Source organism: Fulvia fulva, chromosome 9 (genome assembly GCF_020509005.1).
Source record: "Fulvia fulva chromosome 9, complete sequence".
In the NCBI taxonomy this organism is placed as follows: Eukaryota; Fungi; Ascomycota; class Dothideomycetes; order Mycosphaerellales; family Mycosphaerellaceae; genus Fulvia; species Fulvia fulva.
In genome coordinates, this window is record NC_063020.1 from 568,556 (window position 1) to 585,425 (window position 16,870).

Here is a 16,870-nt window from a genome sequence, read left to right on the forward strand (position 1 = left end):
GCAAGAGCGACGGAAAGAGAGGAGAATTCAGCGGGCGGCAAAATGTGGCTCGTGCTCAGTGAATGAACAGGTACTTCCGTTAGCGCCAGACACGTGGGAGCCAATCAAGTCCAGCTCGAGAACATCGTCTCTCCCGGTCCCTTCTCCCATGCGCCTTCAACATCATGCCAAACTCATTCACATCGCCACGACATTCGCAAAACTTTACTGCCATCGCCGAAAACATTCGCACAACGGCCAGGAAGTCGTCTCACATCACCAGAAACCTGACCACAACCAGTTGGCACAATAATGAACTGAAGAAGTCCTTGTTTATCCATTCACACTACCCAATCGCACTCCAAGCTTGCAGTCTAAACATCTCTACCGCCAAGAATCAAACCCATCATCAACCCACAAGACCGCTCAACACCAGAACGCCACCCAACACTACCCCTGCAACAACCTCTGGTCCCTTACCCCCTTCCTCTCCTGGGCATCCTTCAACATCTCTCTCTGCACCACCTCCATCGCCTGCTCATTCGTCTCATACACCCCATAGTGCACCCCATCCCACTCAGCCGCAAACAAGCCAGGCTGCACCACCTTCTTCTCCCCCTCTTGCTTCTTCTCCTCATCCAGGACCCGGTCTCTGGGTGCTGTATACCCCGGCTTCCCCAGCTTCTTCTTCTCAGCCACTGTCAGAGGAGCGATTGCGCCCTCGAGGGGATAGGTCTGTAAATAGGAGATAACGAGGGCCTGGACCTGAGTCTTTGATTTTGACCCCAGACCGCGGGCGTAAGCGGTGGAATCGACGATGTTGTGGAAGGTGTCCTTGGAAGTGAGGAAGGCGATCATAGCTTTCTTGGTGAAGGCTGTGCCAGGCCAGAGCTCCAAGGTGTCGTGTGTCTGGAGGGCGGTGCGGAAGATGAGAGTTTCTGCGTGGTTCGCGGCTATCTCCGCCGTGGTATGGCCGTGCTCGTCGCGGTCGGATGGGAAGAGGGTAGAGGAGGCGGTCGGAGGCGGCGAGCCGACGTAAGCGCTATCGGCTGGAGTTGGCAGGCCTTGTGCAACCTTGGTGGTAGGAATGGTGATAGGGTCCGGCCGGGTCGCCTTACGGAGCTTTTTGAGCGCGGAGCCGAAAGCTGCGGCGGTCTGGCAAGCGTCCTCGCCTTGGAAGAGGAAGTCGTAAACTTTGTCGCCTGCTTCCTCTTCCACGCAAGCTGGGAAATACTTGCTAACCTCGAGAGCAGCAAACTCGCCTTCGCCTTGCCACTTGATATGCGTGAGATCACCAGCTTTGAGGGAGACTGTGGCGTACTCTGAACCAAAGCGGGTCCAGTGGAGGTACTGCTTGTCACTCTCTAAGCTGAAAGTGCCGTATTCGAAGCGATCTTCACCTCTGCTTGCTTTGTGTCCACCGTCGAGGATCTGGGTGTCTCTGAAGGGGCAGTTCTTGTACGCGTTGTAGGAAGCGGTCGCTGAGACATCGGGGATCTCCGTTGCCACGGCTTTGGTAGCCTCCAGCTCTTTCTCGCGTGCCTCGCGCTCCTTTGCTTGCTGCGCTTTGTACCGAGTCAGGTTTGCGTCCGCTTCTTTGGCGGTGCAGAGGCCTGGATAGAAGTCGTCGACCTGTGGTGAGTCGTCCACCGTCTCAACATCCGCAGATTCCGCATTCTCGAGCTCTACATCCTCAGACTTGAGATCGCCATCCTCGTCTGTGCCATCAGAGAAGTCTGCCAGCTCTGAATCATTGCTGGTCGCTTGTGGTAGCTCGGCAGGAGCGCGAAAAGCGGACGAGTCGGTAGGTGAGGTGTATGACTCTCCTCGAGCCTTCTTGATGTCTTCCGACTTGTCTTCATCATCCTCTCGAGCCCGCTTGTTGCTGGCCGAACTCGTAGTGTGGAAGCCTGACGACGCGACGGCGCCGTCTTTGCGAGTAGCTTGGTTCTTGTTGCCTCCCTTCTTTGCATCGCGGCGCAGCAAGAACGGCTGCGTCTTGCCTATTCTCGAGCCCTGTCCAGGTCGCCTGAAGCCCTCAGACATGTTTCCGGGTGACGGTGATGCTTATTGGTAGTGAAGCTTGCCGCGTGAGATGGCTCGATTCGACTCGTCGCGACTTGCTGTGGTTGATTGGGAACTTGTATCTTGGGAGAGGTCTCTTGTTCTATGAACAGGTCTGAATTGCCTAACAAAGTGGTAGGAAGCGGTACTACGAAGGGATGCAACGCGACAGAGTCTTATGCTCGTGTTTCGAGGTGTTGTTGTGTCGGGTGTTATCCTGATGTTCGGCTCGAGTGAAGAGCTGGCTTTTGGACCCACTTTTGGCAATTCACTTACAGGGTCCAGCACATGCAAGTGAATCCTGAAGACAAAAACATGGAGCCATTGCAAATCAAGAGCCACTGCACAAAATAACTGGAGCAAATACAACTCAATGGCGAATACTGAGCCCGAGAGTTATCGACATGAAGTAGATCATAGCAGATCGAGATCCTGTGACTCAAGAACATCGTTATCTAAATTATGATATGTGCAAAGCTTTCCTGCTCCAAAGTGAGCTGCATTCGATGAGCCTGTAACTTGCGATAGTCTTATTTTGGCACCCATCCGGTGCTTGATATGCGTCAATATGCACGTACCCTTTTCAACCGGCGCAAGCCGCCTGCGATATCCTAAAATCATATGTCCTTCCATCTGGTGATATGTATATTGTCTTCGGTGATCCCCCCAATATCTTACATCATCCGTGAAATATGCTCCGTTCTTATTCATACAGTGTTCGGTCTTTTGGATCCAGTGGCCACATGCCCCAGTCTGGGTGAATGCCATGACAATTCTTGAAGCTGTGGTGTGTGCAAACATAATCACCACCGCATTTGCACCAGTCGGGTGTCGTCACTGGTAGCCTCTGGGCCGCCACCTGATCTCGGATCCGCAGATAGTCAGCGGCGTATGGCGAGTCACGCCACAGAAAGAACTTCTCCCACACGAAGTACCTCGCAAGTCTCTCTTGGCGCAGAGGCTTGTTCACGTTTGACGAGGCGTTCGAGAATTTGGTCGAATCTGTCAGGCCAAGGAAGTCGTCCTTTCGCTGCAGTGCATGGTTGAGAGGGTCCCTGGGATCGGTGTCTTTTGTCATTTGCGCACGTTCTTTCGGGTCCATTGTGTCAGTGAGCTTGATCAAACTGGGTGGCCAGTCACCATTGCCATATCTCTGCCAGCATTCGCGCAGGATCACGATGTCCCGCTCGGACTCCAGCATTTCTGCCTCCGTGTGCGGCTTGGACAGCGCCAGCTGTCGTTGGTCTACCCATCCAGTACCTCGAGTTGGAGCGCCGGTGTCTGGCACAGTGTCTCTGGGCGCGTTCGACTCGGAAAGAACGGTGGAAGGCTTGCGGCTCTTGGTTCCGCTCGCTTTGCGACGAGTGCTCTCCTGGCTGGAGGGCATATCTTGTGGCATGCCAGCTTGTAACAATTGTACAAATTGATCAATGTTCAACTCGTGCGGATCGTCGATGAACTTGAACGTGTATTTGCTAATTGGCCTGACTGTGATCTTCAGGTGATTCTCGCCAGGCTTTTCGTGCTTCTCGCAACTTGCGATGTTGGAAATTGAGATTTCGACACTCGGCCTACGGGCTCCGCTCTGAATCCAGTGCAACGAGGAGCCGTCTGAAGTAATGCCCAATGTGCCTGTGTTGTTGGAGTGACGCGTCCTTCCCTCTAGCTGGAAGTGAGATGTATCCGCATCGTGCCAAGTTTTGCTCAATGCCGCGTTCTTGAACTTGCGATAATCAACTTTGGGTGCCTCCCCCTCTTTTTCGGGAGATTTGCGCTTTTTCCCCTTCCCCTTCTTGGTAGGGGCGTTTGGCGTCGCAGCGGGAGGCGTATCTGCCGGCGGTGGAGTCTTCTTCGTGGATGCTGGGATCTTGGCTATGAAGCCAGGTAGGTGTAGTCCCTGCGGTCGTATGGTAGGAGCAGTGACCTGCGCAGGAGTATCTGCCGCCGGGGTAGGCGTTGGATCCGAAGCATGAGCAGGTGCGAGATCAGTCGGTGCAGTTGGCTGAGAATTTGGTACCGGTACCTTGGCTGCAGCGCCAGGCAGTCGTAGCGTCCCTTGTTGTCGATTTGGAGTACTGACAAGTGACGGTGCCGAGGTAGTGGCCGGTAGCGGCCTTTGCTGGATGCGTGAAGCTCTCTGGGGCGAGGAGGTACCCACCGAATTCGCGGCAGGAGGCAGTGCTAGCGAGGACTGATCGCGGATGAATGGGCCGGTGTATGCTTTCCCAGGCGCGACATTCTGGTGGGATGCTGCACTCACCGGTTCCGTGGAAGGAGGTCGTACCGAATAAGGAAGTTGATGGCTGAATGTCCCAACATATACTGGTGCAGGCAGAAAGTTCTGGCGTGGAGAGGTGCCAACTGATCTCGGGGCAAGAGGTGGCGCTGGCGTGAAATTTGGACGTGTGGGAGCACCGGTGTATACAGGCGCAGGCGCAACATTCTGTCGTGGTGTTGTAGACGCCGGTTTCGGGGCGTTGGCTCGCGCCTGGGCTACCAGCTGTTCGACCGTAGTGTATATAGGGGCTTGCGCAGGAGGCACCGCAGACGGGCGCTGCTATCCCGTGAACGACCTCGAGGGTGCAGAATGCTGCCATCCAGTAGCATTGCGAAAATCCTCCCACGACGTTCCATCACTGTAAGGCTGTGAGATATTTGAAGGCGGCGCAGATCTGTGGTCGTTGATGAGGCCGACAGAATCTGCAGCATTGACCATGTCATCGGCCGCATTGAGGCGTTGTTCGTTAGACTTGTCGAGACCCAAGAACTTCTGTACCTCAGAGTACTGAGGATTAGGCACCCAGACATTGGTCTCGTTATCCAAATCGTAGGCCCAATGGCCAGCCGTTGTCGAATCGCCCTTGACTTCCTAAGGCAAGGATTGATCGACAGCGGATGCCATCGTTGGGTACGTTGCGGGTATACTAGTGACGGAGTCGCGGTTTGACTGCTGAAAAGCACCGGCGATGCTACTGCCTGTCTTGCTTTTCTTCATTGAAATACCACCAGCTTCCTCTGGAGCTGCAGTCGGCTTACGCTTCCTCCCGGCACCAGACCCTGTCGAGGTCGGAAAGATGGCTCCCTGGCTCATCAGACCTGCTAGAGTCTGGTTGCTGGCGTTTGGACGTGCGCCCGATGAGAAAGGGAAACCGGGCGGAGTTGGAGTCGCCATCGTAAGGGGCGCTGAAGCCATGAAAGGGGCCATAGGCGGTGCAGAAGATCCGCCGAGTCCAGTCTGATAGACACCAGACATGATTGTCTGGGGCGCAGTGTGTGGTGGAGGTGGCATTACGAATCCATGAGGCCTGGCTGGACTGACGGCCTGCATCATTGGCTGTGCTGACATGCTCGGTGGACCGGTGGCCATATTGCTAGCCATACCTGGGGATCGCAGTCTGCCAGCCCCGGCTGTGCTGATAGGAGACATCGCTGGCTGAACTGGCGTGCCCGGCCAAGCTGTAGGCGCCATTGGCTTGGGGGCGGTGCGTTGCGGAGGTGGTACTGCGAAACCATGCGGTCTGGCAGTGTTGGCAGCTGGTATTGCTGGCTGGGTTGGCACGTTCTGCTTGGTCGGTAGGCTAGCCGGGGCTGTAGGTATAGTGCTTTCTTCGCGAGGTAACGGAGACTCTCCTGACTGCGGCATATCGGGCATGGTGAGTGGCACGTTCGAGTTTGGAATTGGTGCAGTAGGCGTAGAGGAGGCGCCTCCAGTCGGCTGTGATAGCATAGGTGGGGCGGCCATGGGTGCGCCTGGCTGTAGGCCTTCAGAAGTGTTGGCAGGAACACCATTCGTTGAAGGCACCACATCAGCATGCTGCCAATCCTCGTTTCCATTCTCATCTGCCGCCCACTCCTTCATGAGCCCGGCGTACTCGCCATCCTCCGCGAGTAAGCCAAAGTCGTCGTCTCCGAAGTTACCGTCTCTGAAAACGCTGCTCTCGTCAATGGCTGCTCCCTCATTGCCCCGGGCGTTCTCGTCATCCCGGCCATCCTCGTTGTCTTGAGGCTTGTCGATGTCTTCAGCATCCTCATCTCCAAAGAGGCTGCTGTAGTCATTGCGGTCTTCCTCGTCGCCCTCAGCGTTCTTATCACCGAAGAGGCTGCTATGCTCGTTGCCGGTCTCCTCCTCTCCCTCGACATCCTCATCCCCAAAGAGACTTCCAAAGTCATCGCCAGCGTCGCTCTCGTAGTTCGCCTCCTCCTCGACAGTCTGTCCAGCCATGTTCAAAGCACTCGAAGCGTCGAAGTTGTTTGCTGCCATGTTGCAGATAATAGTCCTGCGATATGGAAGCGCGCGTGTCGATCGTGGAGACAAGGAGGTGGTATGCAAAGCGCAGTGTGTCGTAGCAGTGGTGAAGATAGCTGAAGATGGTGCGAGAGGTGGTCTGTTGGTGTGATCTGTTATTTTTCCGGATGGAAGATGTTGAGAAAGGAAGAGGGGTTGCAAACGTAGAAGTAGTCGAGAGTGTCAGGAAGTCGCGGGCGCTCGGACCACTTCGAGATGTGAAGCACAAGTTCCGGCCAGCGGGACTTGTCGGTGAATGGTCGAGACTGCGGCAGTGATTGTGGGTAGGAGGTGGACTGGAGCTGGGAAGAGTGGCGGGAGAAGTCGGTCTGCAGTTCAACCTGATCGTCTTGTCGTGGTGAGGGAGGTCGGTCCTTAAGAGGGAGAAGTCTCAAGAAGAATGTAGGACCTCCAACGACAATAAGACCAATCTTCTGATTGATGATAGGATGTAAGATGGCTGGGAGTGATCAATGCGCGTGAGCCTGACCAATGGGGTCGACAGACGGGCATTCATCTCGATGATTAGAGTTTCCACGCCAAGTTCAACCAATGAGAGGATCGGGAGAGCATTCACGGCAACGGCGGGTGCTTCATGTGAGGCACAAGTCTGCGCCACAGGGGACTGGTTTAATGCCACATCGACGGCTAGGCGGTCGCTTCGGATATACAATGGCGTGTATCGGATTGTTGTTGGGTATAGCTGTATCAGGATGAAGCAGGATATCGGTACGTGTGTTGTAGGAGCCTAGGAGGGGATGTACTGTAAAAGGGGTCAAATTCTGCAGGGTCGCAATGAAGTCTTTGTTCAGGTGCTACTTACTGCTCGACGCTTCCACGACCAGACCGTTCCAATGAAGTGCTCGATGTAGCACCTGCCTCTGCGGGATCGTGCACCGGAGCAACGTCCTGGGGCTTTGTGCTTGCAGGCCAAACCCGCATGCTGCCGCGGAATACGGATTTCGACGTGGTATCTTCCGCGCTCAAAGCCGATCTCTCCCCGGCACGTCCCTCCCCTTCAGAGCATTTGTAGCTAAATCTATCATCTCATACCATCATCACTGACCCCTCACTTCTTCTCCCCAGCACCAGCACCCGCCGCCTCCTTCTTCTTCCCCTTCTTATCCTTCTTCCTCTTACTCCGATCCCGCTTCTTCAGACTCTGCATACCCGCCTTGCACACGTCCGCATACCTCGTGAAGAAAGCCTCCAGATCGTCCGGCTGAACGAGCGTGCTGAGCTTGATCTTGTGCTTGTTCTTTTTCCGGTCTGTACTTTGGCTCTTGCCGTCCGTTGCTCGGATGATCAAGGGGAGGGGGTCGGGTGGGTTGAGGTCGCTGAGATCGTCGGGGGATTTTGGGGTGGGTGGGTGTTGGGTGGGGTCGTATGTTACTGCTAGTGATTAGGGTGGGATGGAACGTCGGGACTGGGACGATAGCTTACGTCGCTTTTGTGTGAGGTATACGGAGCCGTGGCCTTTTTGCTGTGTCTTGTCGATCAAGGATGTGAGGTGAGTGAAGAACTGTCGCGTGTCAGTATTGGGTGGTCACTTCTAGTGCATGTGCTGGCTATGCATACCTCATCGTGGCCAAGGTGGTCTGGCATGATCTTTGCCTATTGCAGAGCTCGGTCTATGTGGTATGCAGCGGTACCTCGAGGATGTGGTGAAGGTGTCGTTGGAGTGGATGCAGTGGGGTCCAGGATGTGGGATGCAGATCATCAGATCCGAATCCGACAGGTCCACCAAAAAGTCCAGACCACCGTCTTTCCTGTTGCCATTCACCTGACATGACTGCATACACCTCACGATGCGTAGAACGAACTATGGAGGGCCGAGGCTGCCGGCTGTCTTGCTGGACAAGGTTGACAGCGGACGAGTCGGCAAGAAACGCGACGCTTCTCGCAAAGACAAGCGGAAGCAGGAACGATTGCAGAAGAAATCTGTACGGGCGGCACCGAGACCACAGCGAAGAGTTCCAGTGCCTCAGGAAGAGAGCGATTCAGAAGATGATCAGCCTATACCGCCAGCGAAGCCTACAGCGAAGGCGAAAGGGCCCACGAAAGACGCGAAGCCTACCAAGTCTATCCTGAAGCAGCGCCCGGAGCCGGAGGCCGATGAGGTGGAAGACGAAAGCGAAGATGATGGAGAGTTGGAGCTGGGGAAAGAGCTGGCAGGTCCGTCGATGTCAAAGAAGGGTGCGAAGGCAAAACTCGAGGATGATGACGCTGAGATTGCTGCGCTGGAGAAGAAGTTGGGCATCAAAGGCAACAAGTCGAAGAAGACTGGCGATGACGAGCTTGATTGGCTTTTGTATGGCTCAGATGGGGATGGTGATGCTGGTCCAGGTACTAAGAGGAAGCATCCCGAAGATGACGACTGGTTGAAGAGCAAGAGACGGAAAGCTGCTGCGGTGGTACAGAAAGAAGAGGAGCCGGAGGATAGCGAGGATGAAGATGACGAGATCGAAGAGCCTGATTTCGGTGACTTTGACCGCCTTGGCGACAGTGATGCAGAAGATGCGCCAGCCGACTTCGAGAATCCCTTCTCTGAGGACGAGCTATCGGAAGGCGACTTTGACGACTTTGACGACGGTGACGGGGATGCCAGTGATATGGAAGACCTGACGCCGGCACCAGCAAAGAAAGTCAAAGAGAACCCATACGTGGCGCCTGTCGCCAAGGACGATGCTGCGCCTGCCGCAAAGTATGTGCCACCTTCAATGCGAAAGGCACCTTCCTCGGACGAAGAAGTCCTGAAGCAGCTTCGGCGACAACTTCAAGGTCTGCTCAACCGACTCTCGGAAGCGAATCTCATCTCGATCCTGCAGTCTGTACAGGAGGTGTACACCAACAACGCACGGCAATATGTGACGTCCACCCTGGTGGATCTGCTACGAGGCTTGGTCTGCGATCCTGCCGTGCTCAATGACACTTTCTTGATTTTACACGCCGGCTTTGCGGCATCGTTGCACCGCACAGTCGGCACCGACTTTGGGGCACAGATGCTTGAGGCCATCGCACAGGCTTTCGACGAGCACTACAGCAAAGACGCATCTGCTGAGGGCAAGCAAGCGCTCAATCTGTTGGCATTTCTAGCGAATCTGTACACGCTCAACGCCATCTCGAGCGACATCCTCTTCGACTATATTCGCATGCTACTCGAGAGAGAGAACTTCAGTGAGAACTCCACGGAGCTTTTGGTGCGGGTCATTCGTGTCTCTGGCCAGCAGCTTCGTTCTGATGATCCAACCGCATTGAAAGACATAGTGCTGCTACTACATCGTACTATCTCAGCTATCGGCAAGGACAACGTTAGCGTAAGAACACAGTTCATGGTTGAGCAAATCGACAACTTGAAGAACAACCGCGTGAAGACCGGTGTTGCAGCAAGCGCGCTCAGTGCTGAGCACATGCAGCGAATGAAGAAGACCCTCGGTAGTATCAAGACTGTCAAGACGACAGAGCCGCTTCGTATCGGACTCGCTGACTTGCGTGACGCTGACAAGAAGGGCAAATGGTGGCTAGTCGGCGCAAGCTGGCAGCCCAAGAATGAGGCAAAGACTACATCATCAAAGCAGAAGCAAGCAGACAGCAATCATGATGCTGATGCCTCCGACGTCGACGAACAAGGTGGCGTCGATCTCGACAAGCTCGCCAGACAGCAAGGCATGAACACAGACGTGCGTCGCGCAATCTTCATCGCTGTCACAGGGGCCATCGACCCAGAACACGCATTCTTACGTCTACAAAAGCTGAACTTGAAGAACAAACAACAAGTAGAAATCCCGCGAGTTCTGCTCCATTGCGTTGGGGCAGAGCCCGTTTACAACCACTTTTACACCCTCATCGCATGCCGCTTCTGCGGCGACCATAAGATGTGGAAGGCTTGGCAATTTGCGCTACTTGACATCTTCAGAAGACTAGGCGAAACCCAAGCCGACGCTGATGATGAGCCTGAAGAATCAGAAGAGATGGACGTGAAGAAGGTGTACAACTTGGCGAAGCTATACGCCACTTTGGTCGCGGAACGTCTGCTGCGCATCACGATCTTGAAGACACTTGATTTTGGGGCCTTGGCATCGAAGACACGAGTCTTCGTTGAAACAATGCTAGTCACAATCATGATCTTGCTGCGAAAGAAGGCGCATCAAGATGGCTTTGAAGGTGCGGTCAAGCAGACCTTTGAGCAAGCACACGCCGTTCCGGAAATGCTACTGGGGCTGAAGTACTATCTCACCAGTGTCGTACCTGAGAGCGAGGTCATCGGGAATAGGAAGGAAGCGAAAGTTGTTGCCAGTGGGTGCGAGTATGCAGTCGACGTACTGAATGAGACTAGGAAGGGAAAGATCGCTGTCGAGGAGGATCTTTCAGATGTCGACTGAGACGTCTTCAACGCAGCTGCTACAACCTGCCATAGTAGTCGCCAAGCGTTTCTGATAAGTCCATACTAAGATCTTGCAAGACACTCAAACACAGATCCGCGCTCCTCGCTGCAGCAATGCTCGAGCGCTTCATGCGCTTCGGAAAGCAACAGCTGAATCTCAATGGCTCTGCGGCGAGCTCCGTCAACATCACATCTGCAGCACCAGGTTTTCGTCAAAGGACTGCTATGGACAACCATAAGATCTTTCGTGGAGACAGAACGGCTCGACATCATCACTGCTTGAATGAAGCTCTTCTGCGGTATCTCTGAATACAGCCATTGTCTACCACTTTGCATCAAAGCTCTGGCGACTTTTCTTTGTTCAACACAGCAAGCTCTCAAATTCATGGCTCGAATTCGCCGGATCCGGCCATTTTCAATACAATGTGCGATCTCTTTGTTCACGACAGGATAGTGCTTTTCCACAAGACAAATCCCACCGAACGTGATGCTGAGCTTCACACTCTCGCAAACACAGATCGCCAGTATGCCGTTTCTGCGCAATCTGCTCGCGTGGGCCACGGGATTCAAGGATGCTAGGTTGGAGGACGAGGAAATGGAAATCGATGACGAACGAATGGAAGTCGACGACGATGCCAACATTGCGGTGCTTGACGCTATACACCAGCGCGTCATGATCTTTGCACAGGAAAGCGTCGCAGCGATGTCCCAAGACCTGAGTCAGTACGAGGTCGTGCGCAACATCACCAGATACGGCTGGGATCCATTGCGCGCCCATCAACTCGCCACCGCCCTCTTCGATCGCAATCAACCCAGCGGCCAACCCGAGCCATTCGGAAGCAAACCATACCTCCTCCTAGCCAGAACCATCGCCAGTAACCAGCAAGAAGCAGAGAATCTCCTCGCCGAGCACCTACAGCGTCTTGACACCTCTTGGGATAGAGACGAATATGCTGCAGCGCGAGAGGTCGCAAGAGAACTACATGCAAGAGGTTATCCTTTGGACTATTTGGATGCCTATTTTGGTGAGCTCTTGGGGGATGAGGTTGAGGATCTGGCGATGGCGTTGAGAGTTGGTGTGGGACGGAGAGATCCACTGGAGTTGCTTGCGGAGTGGGCGCCTTGGGTGCAAGCTGGCGATGATAGGGATGGGTCACTATTGCGTGGACATCGGGAGCAGGAGCAGACGAATGAGGCTAAATTCGTGCGTTTGTTCAGTCAAGAGTTTCAAGACTTGACCAGCGGAGAGCAACCTTTGGGCGAATTCAAGAATTCCTGGAGTCCATCCGTGGCCTGGCAGATCGTCAACAATGCCTACTACACCCACCACCAGGACATTCCCACAGCCAAACAGTGGCTCCAGTCTTACATGAAAGACACGGACCCCCGTTTCGCGCCTGAAAGCTTCGCCAAGTTCTGGCAGGATGGTCATAAAAGACTCCTAGCATCCGTTCGTGACTTCTTCGCTTTCCTTGATGAAGACGACTTGGTGACCTTGTGCGAGTACTACAGCAAGTGGTTCTACGCTCATTGGCCCACTGGATGGATCACGGAGACGATTGTGAACCTGAACAAGAGGAGGAAGCTCAGTCTTGTCGATGCTGCAGCGAACGTCAATCAAGATATGGAGAACCTCACTCCCAATGTGGCCGTTCTTAATTGGGTTCCCGAACTCGCTAGCCTCCTCTACCCAGACGCCTCCGACTCCAGCTCTGTCACATTCGGCCGTGAGCGCGTACCCGTCGAAATGGAGCCCAACGCTTTTGTCCATGACTTCGCCCAAGAGTTCGTAGATCTCGTCAGAGGCGACGCCACGGTGGGAAGAGGACCCATGTATCCCTATGAAGCCTGGCGACTGCTCAACTGCATATTCGCTGCCACCTTCGGGCAAGGTCTCGCCAGAGCGAAGGAAGCACTCCTCGAGCATCTCCAGTCTGACGATGATGTCCATATCCTCAACCAGCCGGGCACGATCCAGAGAGTCCAGGACGACACGCGTCTGATGTACAGCGGTCTCTCCGCAGACACTCTGGACCCTCTCATCGAAGACGTCATCCGATGGTACCGAGACGGATGGCCAGTCAGATGGATCTGGTCCATGCTGGATTGCCCGCCAGAAGGCCAGGAGTTTGTCACAGACTACGACGACTCTCGGGAACGCCTGAATGCCGAGCTGGAGACGTTTAACAAGCACGATTTCACTCCAAATCATGTCCTCTTTGATTGGATACCGGCGTTGATGACGGTGCTTGAGGAGGGTGGGGTTGATGTCGATGCGGCTTGTAGATGGCTATTGCCAGCGGTGCCTGGTCCTGATTCTCCGGTGCGAGAGCAGGCGGATACGCCTTATGGGAATTTCGATGATATTAATGATTTGTATGGCCCGGTGGCTGGGACGTGGCGTCCGGCAGAGGAGCTGGAAGAAGAAGTCGATGATGCTGAGATTAAGGACGTTGGTGATGAGGGTGTTGCTGAAGCAGACCGCGAAGCGAATGATATCCAGGAGGCATTGGACGAGCAGCTGATGGACTTTGCTGGCGAATCTGACACTGAAGACGACGATGAGCTAGGCGACCTTCAAAGCCAAAACGTCGATGACGCTGAAGCCGAGGACGCTGTTGATGAAGATGGATCTGCGGAACATGGCGAAGCAGCTCTGGATTCGGAAGACCAATTTTTGGACGAGCAGCTGATGGGCCATGCGGATAGTTCCCACACCGAAGACGACGACGAGCTATTGACGGCTCTCACCGCTGCTCTCGAGGATGGGGAGATACCGGATGATAAGCAGGAGCGATTGACAGAGAAGCATTGCAGACGCCTGCTAGATGCCGTGATGAACCGCAGAACGAACATCAATTCTCGTGGCCAATTCTCCGCGAACCAAGCCTGGTATTTCAGCGAAGGAAGCGTGGGGTGGCTAACAGAACTGCGGAAGTGGGGCTGGGACGCCTTCCACGCTCACCTGCTGATCGACGCCCTTCGCCGCTCTGGCGTGACCAGGGAGGAGATGGATGAAGAAGTGAACAACAAACCCTCAGACGAGATGTGGGCCATCACTCTCCTCGATGCCTCCGTTCAGTCCTTCGAGCGTGCGTATCCTGGCGCTGAACACGTGGCAATTCGAGAGGAAGCCTATAATCTATACCAACGTGGCTACAGCGTCGACTTTTTGACCGAATGCTTGCAGACACTCGACCGGCAAGGCATATCAGTCACACTTTGGTCTCGTGTTCTGGCTGCAATTCCATCATGGCACCCTGTAGGAGAATGGTTGATGCTTTGGTGTCCGAGAATCCGGGAAGTATACCCAGAGTTTCTCAAGGATGACAGCATTGAGGATGGGTTCAAGATCACCATCGAACCTCGGAAGAGCAGCAAGACCGTCATTGTCAGGCGGTTTCATAACGAGTTCCGTGACCTGGTCACCAACTGGAATTGGTCTCCGGCTGAGGCCTGGTTCCTGGTTACGGCTGCTTACGATGAGACTTGGCATAATGTTTCGAGAGCAAAGGAGATCATCTATACGTCTCGTGACAACGCTCCCGATGAAGTCATGGCATCGTACGCAGGCGATAGAGAAGAGGCATTGAAAGATTACTATGACGAGCAAGACGAGTCGGATTTGGAGATCCTGCTGACCTGCTACCGTAATTGGTACCAGAGCTTCTGGCCGAGTCTTTGGATCGACGAAAAGATGGAAGACTTGGAACTACACCAACCGCTTGTGGCTGCGGCTTTACTGAACAGGCAACTCGAGGAACTTCTCGGTATGGCCTATACCCCATCCTCTGTTCTTCTCGAATGGGCTCCGGAGCTCCGTACTACGTTGAACAGAGACGACGAGCGCCGACGCGAGCGCGCTCTCGCAGACATCGATGACGATATGAAGATCGTTGTTGACGGCGATGACTGGGACGAAGAGGATGAAGACGACGAACTCTACGCATCTGATGAGGAGAATGCTAGTGAGGATTCTGACGCGACCATGGACGACGACGACGAGGAGGAGAATGTCGAGATGCCTCTCAGCCCAGAGGAGGAGGAAAGTCTTGGATACGATGTCCAAGGCCTTCACTCGCGACGCAGCATGTATAGACGTCGTTCTGATGAAGTCCTCAGAGCCAACACCGACTTCAATGCGAACTACCCTGGCGAAGATGGCGAGAGGCAATTCAAGGTGCAATATGATGGGATCCCAGAGTACCGATCTCCCAGCCCATCGCCCAGGGAAGGAAGTGCGCGAAGTACCGTGCCATTCCCCAAGTCGCGACAGATACCTGCGCCACTGCGCCCATCGCTCAAGTCTTCTTGGAGTCCGAAGTTTGGCGCTCCATCGACGATCCATCGGAGAACGCCGTATGGATTACACCTGTTCAGGCCCTCGGCGACAGCAGACTCGTTCGATATCAACGCTCCAGTAAATCCGAACTCGCCTTTCGCTCCTGCGCACACTACCAGGGTTGACTCGCCTAAGAGTGCATCGTCCAAGACCGTTTCTCCCAGGTCTCCCAAGCCTGATTCGCCAAAGGACGCGACGTCTTCGAAGTCCCCTTCTCCCAAGTCCTCAGAGTTCTTTACACCTCAGTCTTCGATGTCACCACCGCCGAGTTCTGAAATGCACTTTCCCAGCCTTTCGCAGTCGGGCTCGGAAAAGTCGTCAGAGCAGTCTCGAAGGTCTTCGAAGACTGCTTCGTCGTTGCCATCACTATATCGTTCTAGTTCAGCGGACTCTCCGGCGCCGGAGGACAATTCTCCAGCGTCTTCTAAGACGTTGTCGCGAAGATCCTCAGAGCACTCTCCAGTGTCTTCAAGGACTGCTTCGCTAAGATCACATACGTCCCACACACGTCCAGTGGACTCTCCAAGCTCCACGAAGACGAATTGGCCCGAATCTTCACAAGCACCATCTCCAAGATACTCGGAGCATTCTCCAGTCTTATCAAAGACTGCTTCGCGAGGATCGTCTAAAACGCTATCTGACATGGGCCCTCCCGACTCCCCTACTCCACGATTTTCACCGACTGTGGCTGCTCCTCACCCGCCTTCACCTCTTGGCCCAACAGACGAGAGCTTCGAAGAGGTAATGAGCAGACGTCCATCATCATCGCCACCGTCTCCACCTCTCAACCCCAGCCAACGTCAGACTCCCAGGTCCTACCGTGTCGCCAAATCAACCTTCAAAGACTATCGTGTCAAGAAAGTTGATCCGCTCAGATATAGCAACAAGCTTGATCAACCTCATCGACTTCCAGATACACCGACGAAGTCGCACTTGCCGCCCAGCCCGAGGAGGAGTGGACCAAAGAAGAGGCCTGTATGTGAGACTTGTGGCAGGGCATTTAGGGTGACCAAGAAGAAGAAGAAGAAGAAGAAGAAGAAGGGTGGGAAGACCAGTCATATGAAGAACGCATTGGCGATTGCTGCTACTGCTAATATTCCTGACGAGAGACCGAGGACAAGATCGGTTACAAGATCGATTGCGAATGCTGCTGGTATTCCGGACGAAGAGTTGAGGAGAAGGTATCCGATTGCAACGTCGATTGCCACTGCTGCTGATAATCCAGACGAGCAGCCGAGGAGGAGTAGAAGGGCCAGGAGGAAGAGAAGAAGGTACAGTGATGAGTATTAAGCTATTGTTTGCAGCTCGGTAACGATTCGTAATGTTTAGCTCCAGCTCTTGAGCTTCTCCAAGGTGTCAAAGATCGTGCTCTTTCCAACATCTAACTTTGATGGATTTGCGAGAGTATGAACACTTGCGCGCAACAAAGTGAAGTGCCGTTGGCCAAGTTCTCTGTATGCACATGACACACCCACACTGTGTCGACTATGTGACGGCACGATCCACGACATCTTGCCCGCAGATTCCAGGGCTTCAGTATCATTCGAGTGGAATGTGCACCACGCGATGTTCGCCTTGCACGAATACAGCAATTTCAGTGGAGTGATGTACAGCGGAACTGACCAGAAAGGCAAGCCGAGCACATGCCGATCTCTCTTGGCCCGTGCGTCTAGCACGATATCGAACGGGATGCATCGCCACGAGACATTATGTGCACGAAGCTTTGAGCTTGGCATTTGAGATCATTATTCTGACTGCGTCTGAGGTCATAGTATCCAACCACAGCCTTTCGCTTGTTGAAGGATTCCAGAGCAGT

General features: G+C 54.2%; 5 protein-coding genes across 5 annotated transcripts; 2 read left to right on the forward strand and 3 right to left on the reverse strand.

The window, feature by feature from the left end:
• Positions 1-429: 429 nt before the first annotated feature.
• On the reverse strand, positions 430-2,025 carry CLAFUR5_08925 (uncharacterized protein; the record flags this gene model as incomplete). Its single annotated transcript, XM_047908073.1, has 1 exon — positions 430-2,025. The coding sequence occupies one exon, from the start codon at positions 2,023-2,025 to the stop codon at positions 430-432; it is 1,596 nt and encodes a 531-aa protein (XP_047765955.1).
• A 721-nt stretch (positions 2,026-2,746) lies between these two features.
• CLAFUR5_20270 (uncharacterized protein) lies at positions 2,747-6,304 on the reverse strand (the record flags this gene model as incomplete). The annotated part of the gene is made up of 3 exons (XM_059463106.1): positions 2,747-4,543; positions 4,739-4,908; positions 4,969-6,304. The coding sequence occupies 3 exons, from the start codon at positions 6,302-6,304 to the stop codon at positions 2,747-2,749; spliced, it is 3,303 nt and encodes a 1,100-aa protein (XP_059319101.1).
• A 1,093-nt stretch (positions 6,305-7,397) lies between these two features.
• CLAFUR5_08926 (uncharacterized protein) lies at positions 7,398-7,933 on the reverse strand (the record flags this gene model as incomplete). Its single annotated transcript, XM_047908074.1, has 3 exons — positions 7,398-7,720; positions 7,772-7,850; positions 7,907-7,933. 3 exons carry the CDS (start codon positions 7,931-7,933, stop codon positions 7,398-7,400), a joined length of 429 nt encoding a protein of 142 aa, XP_047765910.1.
• A 203-nt stretch (positions 7,934-8,136) lies between these two features.
• CLAFUR5_08927 (Suppressor of glycerol defect protein 1) lies at positions 8,137-10,710 on the forward strand (the record flags this gene model as incomplete). Its single annotated transcript, XM_047908075.1, has 1 exon — positions 8,137-10,710. One exon carries the CDS (start codon positions 8,137-8,139, stop codon positions 10,708-10,710), a length of 2,574 nt encoding a protein of 857 aa, XP_047765909.1.
• Positions 10,711-11,238: 528 nt separating this feature from the next.
• CLAFUR5_08928 (uncharacterized protein) lies at positions 11,239-16,344 on the forward strand (the record flags this gene model as incomplete). The annotated part of the gene is made up of 1 exon (XM_047908076.1): positions 11,239-16,344. One exon carries the CDS (start codon positions 11,239-11,241, stop codon positions 16,342-16,344), a length of 5,106 nt encoding a protein of 1,701 aa, XP_047766121.1.
• Between the last annotated feature and the right edge of the window lie 526 nt (positions 16,345-16,870).